Source organism: Theobroma cacao, chromosome 8 (genome assembly GCF_000208745.1).
Source record: "Theobroma cacao cultivar B97-61/B2 chromosome 8, Criollo_cocoa_genome_V2, whole genome shotgun sequence".
Taxonomy (NCBI): Eukaryota; Viridiplantae; Streptophyta; class Magnoliopsida; order Malvales; family Malvaceae; genus Theobroma; species Theobroma cacao.
The window spans coordinates 6,044,983-6,054,157 of NC_030857.1; the positions used below are offsets into that span (position 1 = coordinate 6,044,983).

The 9,175-nt window shown below is 32.6% G+C and overlaps 1 protein-coding gene across 1 annotated transcript; it reads left to right on the forward strand.

Annotated features, from left to right (window-relative positions):
* Window positions 1,983-5,065, forward strand: LOC18592275 (histone-lysine N-methyltransferase ASHR1). Its single transcript, XM_007018911.2, has 12 exons — window positions 1,983-2,085; window positions 2,621-2,755; window positions 2,869-2,923; window positions 3,005-3,123; window positions 3,349-3,437; window positions 3,528-3,609; window positions 3,704-3,887; window positions 3,964-4,095; window positions 4,233-4,339; window positions 4,546-4,615; window positions 4,719-4,782; window positions 4,855-5,065. Exons 1-12 carry the CDS (start codon window positions 2,056-2,058, stop codon window positions 5,009-5,011), a joined length of 1,224 nt encoding a protein of 407 aa, XP_007018973.2. The 5' UTR covers window positions 1,983-2,055; the 3' UTR covers window positions 5,012-5,065.

Sequence of the window (9,175 nt, forward strand, 5' to 3'; positions counted from 1 at the left end):
CCAAAATAATCAACTTAGCATGTCTCATAAGTCTTGTTATTAATAAAGTCACATGGATTATTATATGATATCCGTATTACCCCTACATGAAAAAAGGAAAGAAAGGAAAATATAATTTACATGGAATATAATGGATATAACTCAACAATTTAAGAGAGAAATCACTTGTTAGAGAAAAATAAGTTGAAATTTTCTTAGAAAAATAAATTTTGTTGATAATATTTGAGTTTGATATATTGGTTTTAAATTACAAATTTGTGTTTATTTATATCTAATGTTTGAAAACATTTTTTTTTAAAAAAAAATCAATTATGTCTTCTTTAAGCAGTAATTCGGTTGCTTCCATCATATTTCTTAAATTGCATGTGAATTTTTTATTTTTTAAAATAATAGTTATATATTCGTATAACGAGTTATGATTCCATTGAAGTAGGACAAGGTAACGCAATCTTGACAGATTAAATGTGGATCGCCTTTAACGATAGCCGTGAGTCAACAATGGAAATCGAGCTGCGTCAAAATCCGGTAGCCTGTACCTAGACTGGACATCCCTAAAGTTGGGTCTATTTTGTACGGGGATTATCTAGCACTTCTTTTATTTTCTGATGTACTCTTAAAGTCCAAATGCTTATTTGGCACCTAACAACAAAAATTACGTATTTTTTGTATAAAAAATATATAAATATTTACAAAATGTAAAAGATGATTATTGTTGAAAAACAATTAATTTTTCAATAATATATAATTAAAATTTTATAATATTAATTAAAATACTAATAGAATAAAAAAATATTTTTTGGTGAAATTCATTCAATGTAATTCAAATTTTCATTTACAAATTTTTTCTTAATGCTATATATTACCACAATAATTTTCCTCTCCAAAAATGTATTAGAAATAAGTAAACATGCAAATCCCAACGTGTATATGTTCTGATACATTTAACTACCAATTGTAAGTTGTACGTGTCTAGTTCATAATTTGACACAGCTGTCAGTTTGTCAGAATCACCGACGTTGGATAGCCGTTGGTTTTTTAGTTTTCTAAACGATGGTTAATTATCAAGGTCCTCTCACTGTCGTGTCCCAAATCAAAAGTACCGTAATCCTATCATTTCTACTCTCTCTCTCTCCCCCCTCCCCTCTTTCTTTTACATACTATAAATAGCGAAGAAGAAGCTTGCTGGCTTTATTTTCACTTGCGAATGCCTCTGACTCTGCGAGAGAAAAAAGAAAGCAAGAAAGAAAAGAGAGAGTTAGTTATCATTTCAATGGAGGATGATTTGGAATTGCAGAGGTTTCTTGAAGCTGAAGGCTTAACCATTAAGACTATTCTACCGAAACGGCGTTGCCTCTTCGCCACCAGAGATTTTATTCCAGGTTCTTCTCTGATCTTCTTTGTTTTTCCTTAAAAATTTTTGAAGCTTTTAATTTGCTTGTTATACGAGGAAAAGGAAAGTGAAAGGGAAGGTTAAACTTCATTTTTTTGCATGCAAGCAACAAGAAAGAAGAGAGTTTGTGTTTATTGCCTTAACAATGCAGACTGGAACTTGATTTGTTTTCTTGCATGGAAACAAAAGAAAGAAGAGAGTGAAACATACCAGAAAGAAAGAAAAAGAAAACGCATTAAACTAAACTTGACTATTCATGATATTTTCTTTTCATTTTCTTTTTTTAAGGTAGTTTTATGATCTTTTGTTAGCATCTAGTAATGTGTTAGTTCATGAAGGTACTTTCTTTTTACCCTTTTCTTGTTCTTCAAAGTTCAAAATATGTATAGTGTATATATATAGATATGTAAGTAGATGCATATGTATGTAGTTGTGGTTAGTGAGGGGATATACGTTTGTGTGCCAATAATTCATTTATAGCTACGGTAGCGAATAAAATTATTTTTTGTTTTTCTAATTTTGGTACTGGTGGTAACAACCACATTTCAGGGGAAGTGATTATGAGGGAGGAGCCTTATGTGTGTATACCAACATGCTCTGATCTCCCCGTATGTCAGCGATGCTTTAAATCCGGCCGCGCCCTTCTGAAGTGTGCATCCTGTAACATGGTTTGGTACTGTGATGCAGAATGCCAGGTATGTCTTTTTAATGTAGTTTCTGTGTTGTTTTATGTTTAGATTCCAGCTTTAGGTTATGGTTCTATATATCATTGGCTCACCAATTGCAATGACCTAGCTTTCTCTGTTGAGGGTCATATCAGATAGATAAAACACAAGACCAGAAAATGAGAATTATAATTTTTTTTTAAGGGCAGGAACATTTCATTGAAAGAGCTGGCAAGGGGGTTGCTAGAAAAAATGCAGAGAGGGTAGAGAAATATCCCTTCAGCTGCCAATCCCCTGTTACAAAGAGACCTAACAGGCTACATAATTCAGCCACGAAAAAGCAACAAGCCCCCTGTTATAAGGGTCCTAAATGGCAACACAGTTCAGCAACAAAAACACAGGATAAAATAATTATAGTAGTCATCTTTTGTGGGATTGATATGAGTTTTTATGAAAACAAAGGAGGAAGAACAATGCAAAATGGAATTAATGACTTGAAAGATAAAAGTAAGTAGTGGGATTTGTATTTTGTTTATTCTGAATATATATTGTTCCCTAATTTCAGAGGCTTGATTGGAAGTTGCATAAACTTGAATGTCGTGCCATCTCAAGGCTTGAAAAGAAGTGGCGAGAGCTTGTTACACCTGAGATACGCCTGCTGGTAAAGCTCTTCATTCGGAGAAAGTTACAGTGTGAAAAGGTAAATAACTTTTTATGTAACTAATGGCTTTTCAAATTCAGCCTATTTATCTGCAACTGTAATAGTTTCATGCCTTTGAGGACGGTTTGCTTGTTATTTATGTGTACTTGCAGGTCATCCCTACTACTCCTATAGACAACTTCAGCTTGGTGGAGGCAATGATAGCTCGTATCCTTTTTTGTTTGTGGTTTCATTCCTGCGTATGTTCTTAATAAATTCTTATGCTTTACCTAACCTACTTTTGGGAAGACCGATATAATATGGAGACGAAGAAAGTGGTCGCGTTTGAGATGAAGGCTGAAATCGTCAAGCAAATGCTTCAGCAGCCTCGGTTTAATCTAGACGAGGCAGTAAATACCTTTTGCAAGGTATTCTAGATTATATAACTTTTGTAAGGAGGTTTTGACCGTGCTATTGCTATGTTGGAAGCATAGTAATGAGGAAACCAAAATATAATTATATAACTACATTGCGAATAATTTTTTTTTTTTATGTTCTTAGATTCTTAAATTAAACAGAACGGAGCTCTGTATAGAAGATTGAGATTCTGATCAGGTCTTCTTTGAAATCCAATTCTTTCAATTCTAATGCAGATTTCATGCAATGCACATGCCATTGTTGACATTGATATGGAGCCACTGGGAACTGGACTGTATCCTGTCATGTCTATTATTAACCACAGGTAACTGATAAAACTGATTAACGGCTTTTTTTGAACTCGTGATTTCTTTTAGGCTTGCTTTTTACGGGTTTAATCATTTTGGGATTATAGCTGCTTGCCCAATGCTGTTTTGGTTTTTGAGGGAAAACTTGCTGTACTTCGTGCTCTGTTGCCTGTGGGGAAAGGCGATGAGGTAATAGATGTAACAAATGAATTTCGAGTCAACATGTTTGATTATTGTTTGATAAGGTCAAGTACTAAGTTGTTGTCATTTTGTTTCCAATAAGGTATTGATAAGTTACATAGACCTTTGTCAAACCACCAGGGATCGATGGGACGATCTTAATGCAAAATACCATTTTATTTGCTCATGTCGCCGCTGCTGTAAGTTTGATAAAATCGATGATCAAATTTTGGATGCTCTGCGATGCAAGCATGGCAAGTGCGATGGTTTCTTGGTTGATAAACAGGGTATGTCATATCAATGCTAACAAAACTGTTTTAGATAGATCTAGAGAAATTGATCTTTCTCTATTTGGAGATGCAGGATTTTACAGTCGTGACCTGAAACTTGAATGCAGCAAATGTGGACATGTCAGGACTTCAGAAGCGGAAAAAAGAGCAAAGAAGAAATTAGAACCACTGCTTGACAGGGCTGGATCGTATTTGGATAATCTCAGTATCCTTCTTCATTGTTTGTATATAAATAATAAATATTATTTCTCATACAGCATTTGGAGATTTGTTTTGCTCATATTTGCATTGATTTGGTCCTTGTATGCTTAAAACAGAAGTTGTTCTTTGACAGTGTTGTAGATTATGAGGGAGCTCTGTCTACATATAAGAAAATTGAGGCAGCCACCCTGGATCTTTTCCATCCTTCCTCATTGAGCGTGATGCTTGTTAGAAAATTACTTACAAAGGTAGCCTTTTTAAGGATGTTATTCTCTCTGGAAGAAAAGGAGTTGAAAAAGTCCTTTTTTGGTGACTTGGATGCCATTTGGACATCATAGTCAATAGATGAGAGGCTTAATTAGATGAAGAAACAGTAACAGGAACAGTCTTGTCTTGATGCTCAAAGTTGGACTTTTAAGATTTGATATTGTTTGTGCTATTTTGTGCTTTTCAGCTCCATATGGAGACAGGAGATATACAAGCAGCGCTGGAATGTTGTAGATTGATAACACCAGTACGTGAAAGTATGTCATTTTCTATACTTGTACCTGAATCTTCGGTGTATTTACTTTGTTCTTTGTTTAAATTTCCTTTCCAACATTCCTGCTCTTTTATCTTTGTATACAGGACTATTACAAAGAAACGATCCTGTTCTTGGACGGCACTACTACCTACGAGGGAAGCTTGAAGGGTTAGAAAATATTCTTTGTGTCTCCATTATCTTCAATATTATGAACATAAAATGGATGTTTGCTTATTACAGGGTTAAAGGGGACAAAGAGGATGGTCGCGATTATCTGATCAGGGCACGTGATATACTGGAAATTACTCATGGGACAAATTTCCCTTTGGTGACAGAACTCTTGCATTGTGAGAGAATTCTTGGACACCTTGGCCAAGGAACAAGTGGGAGGCCCTAGTGGATCTTGATGTATAGATGAAAATGAATACTTTACTTGCTGAGCCATTTCTAATCAAATTTGATGACAAAGTTGATTCCCCTGCTTGCATGCATGAGTGACAAAGTTTTTTTTTCCTTTGAAGCATAAGCAATGCTGTATATTTGTGTACCTAAACAGCTAGCTTTAAATACTCTATGATCGGTTTAACCACCATTTTTTTTCATGTATGTTAAGAATTATTAAAACACCATTCTTATAGTTCTAACAAATAGTGCTTTAACATGTGAATCTCATCTTTTCACCATCCTCACCATCATATTCAACTACAGAAAGCTCAAGAGCACTAAATACAATTCAAAGGACTATCATGCAGCAAACTAGAAGAAACATAAGCAAAACTGATTACTTTTGCCAGCAAAATGGTAAGTTATTTTGGCACCAATAACTGCCACCAAGAGGTTTCTTTTACATTAGAAGAGGACCAAGGTTTCCAGTAGTACTTTGAATCAATAGTTGGAGAGTACAATGAGCAACGAGTACCCGTGAATCCCTTTGGATGTTGGTTGTATCACTCATTATGGCTTTGGCAATACCAAAATCAGTAAGTTTTAGAGAACCTTTTACAAGAAGGTAATTGGCTGGCTTCAAGTTGGAGTGCGCAATACGTTCCTCGTGTGTAGCGTTGACAGCTTGAAGTATTTGCTTTGCTGCAAATTGCTTCAACAAACTAATGTAAATATTCTGCTTTATTGAATAATACATAATAATATGAAGTAAATATTCTGCTCTTGCGGCGAGCTATAAAATTATCTTTCAAAGGTGACAGATCCCCTCCCCCTCCCATACCCCCACATTGGACAAGTTAACTCCAATGACCCTAAAATTTTCCAAACTGCAGAAAATAAGAGATAATTAAGTTCCACAGCATATGAACAACAAATGGCCATGAAATCAGTCTGCATATCAACCGCCTACTTAGAGCAACAATATCTCAAAACCTTCATTGGCTACAAAGTTAAAGGCCCCTAATTGAAGCATTTTAGTTCAGCATGAATAAAATGACCGACATGAGTGTCTATTTAATATAATAATAGCAAATCCATGAAATGATTGCTGGTAGATTTGTGTTGTTGGTGAACAAATTGAAACAATCAAAAAGGATAAACTTTTTAGTGTACTGGAAGTAAACACAGGACAAAGGTTGGAACGAGGTACCTCATAGTCTATTAACTGGATCATGTTATTCTGTTCCTTCAACCTGTTTAAATATTCAATTTCCTAGCAAACCCATATGCAGTAGCATAGTCACGACCTTTGAGCTTGATTTTCTCAATTGCATATATTGTACAATCTGATGAAAAGACTTTGTGGTTGTGGACCTCACTGCTTCCTCCACTGCCTATCTTTCCAAGCCTTTGATACAGCTTTCCATTCACTTTGAAGAACAAGTCAGGAGCATAATTCCAATTCCGATTCCGAGGTGCTGATGCTCCTTTACTACTTGGAACCTTCCCCTGCTTCTCTGCTTTAGAAGGCTCTAACTTGACATCTGAAGTCAAGTCTTTCGACAATGGAGCCTGAGATTGTATATTAGTGACATCGCCTGCAAAATCTTGCCCTTTGATTGACTTATCATACTGAGGACAAGGATCAGGATCCTTTAGAAGTTCAATTTTCATTTGCCAGGCTTCCTTCAGCGGCTTGTGATTGATCTTGACGAGGCAGTAGAGAACTTTTGCAAGATATTCTGGTTTAGTAATTTTAGTTTACTGATTTTAGTCATTTGTTGTAGAGAGGTGCATGCTGCAATGTTAGAAGCATAGTAGTTCCTTAATCCGGCAACTTAAAAATACACTACTGAGGGTATCATAAAGAAGGCAAAATTGTAATCATATAAGTACGATGCCGACAATTTTTATGTTGTTAGATTCTTAAATGAAGTCAAACTTTAATTTCTCAAATTGGATGAGGATATTCTTTCAATTGTAATGCAGCTTTCATGCAATGCACATGCCATTTGTGACATGTAGTTGGTGCTATGGAGCATGTGAAGGAAGGTGATGAGGTAATATATGTTTATTTCTTTTTGCCCTTCTTCACCTTATGAAGTAAGTTTTCTGCAATCAAATTAGATATAAGCAACATGCCTGATGATGAGATTAACTAGTCCACCATCATTTGCTTTTATGGCATAAGGAATCAATAAGCTACAGAGACATTGCACTTAAGTATTTAGTTTATTAGTTGGTACATGATTTATCTCTTAAAAAGAGTAAGATTCGAATCTCTTTTTCTCAAATATAAAAAAAAAAAAGTTATATAGACACTGATAAAAGCACCATGTTCTAGCATGCTCTCCTAGAAAAATATTATTTTGGTTGCAAATGTCTCCGCTTCATATTAATGTTGAAATTAGGGATGCTATACGATGCAAGAATGCCGAATGCAATGGTTTCATGGTTTATAAATACGGTATGTAGTATCAATGCTGAATTGTTGTGGATTAGATCTAAAAATTAATTGATCTTTCTATGTTTAAAGATGCAGATGAGGAAGAGGACTTTGCTTGCTTCTGTTCCCTCTGCATTAAGTTTGTATGCGACCAATGTGGAGACTTCAGGACTTTGGAAGAGGAAAACAAAATAAGGCGTGTAATAAAGTCACTGATTGACATGGCTACTTCGACCTTTGGCAGTATCCTTCTCAATAGTTTGTATTTGAATCAGTTCAAACACAATAGCTATATTACCCCAAAATATTATCAACTTAGCATGTTTCGTAAGTCTTGTCATTAAAAAAGTCATATAGATATTATATGATTGATATCCATATTACCCCTACATGAATAAAAGAAAGGAAGAAAAATATAATTTACACATAATATAATGGATATAACTCAACAATTTAAAAGAGAAATCACTAGCTAGAGAAAAGTAGGTTAAAATTTCCTTGGATTGGAGGAGATCTGCCCGTCACCTACATCTACACTTGCTTCCTTGCTTGTGTTCAAAAGAGGTAACATAAATCTGATTTTAGGGTGAGATTTTACTTATTTATATATATTTAATAATTACATAACATAAATTTAGTTGATAATATTTGAGTTTGATATATTGGTTTTAAATTACAAATTTGTGTTTATTTATATCTAATGTTTGAAAACATTTCCCTAAAAAAAAATTAATCATGTCTTTTTCAGGCAATAATTCGGTTCAAGAATTTTGCTTCCATCATATTTCTTGAATTGCATGTGAATTTTTATTTTATTAATAAAATGATATACACGTATGTTTCTAAATGCAAAGTTTGAAGTATAAATTATTGAAATTTTATAATATTAATTTATAAATTTTTTAATACTATTAAAATTTAAAAAAATTTAATAAATGTTATTTAATATAAGTAAAATTCTTATTTACAAATTAGATAAATCTTATTAATTATTAATACTTAAAAAATATTTATAATGATAGTCACTCAATACAATTATAATTAAAAATGTATAAAATGACAATTTTAAAATAGAATGAACAAATATATTTATTTCATTAATCAAAAGTTTTACCAATATCAATCTATGTCTATTATTATTACATAAAATTTTAAATATTAGTTACATAATATTTAAAAATTATTTACGATGATGATTGACAATTTAAAAATATAATAAGTAAAATTATTCATTTTTATCAATCAAAAATTTTTTAATACTTGTGCTTTTATATGTACCAATATTTATTGTTCCCTGAAATACATGTGAATATTTATTTTTTTATTTTTAAATAATAATTACATATAAAATGTAAATATTTACAAAATGTAAAATTAATTGTTTATAAGTAAAAGATAATTATAGTTGAAAGACCATTAATGTTTCAATAATATATAATCAAAATATATTAAAATTAATTAATATATAAGTTATTGTTATGAATATATGTGAATATCCATTGTATTTATAACATCTAATGTATCTCTCTATATCCAATATACATATTTATGTTGGTACATACATCCTTATCTCCTAGTTTCATTTAGTGTATGTACATTTCTATCTATTAAGGTCATCCCCTCTATTTAGGTAAATCCATATAGTTAATTAAATTAATTTATGAAACTATGATTATTAATTAACTTGTAATGTCTTTTAATATATCTAGTTTATATATTGTGTTATTTTAT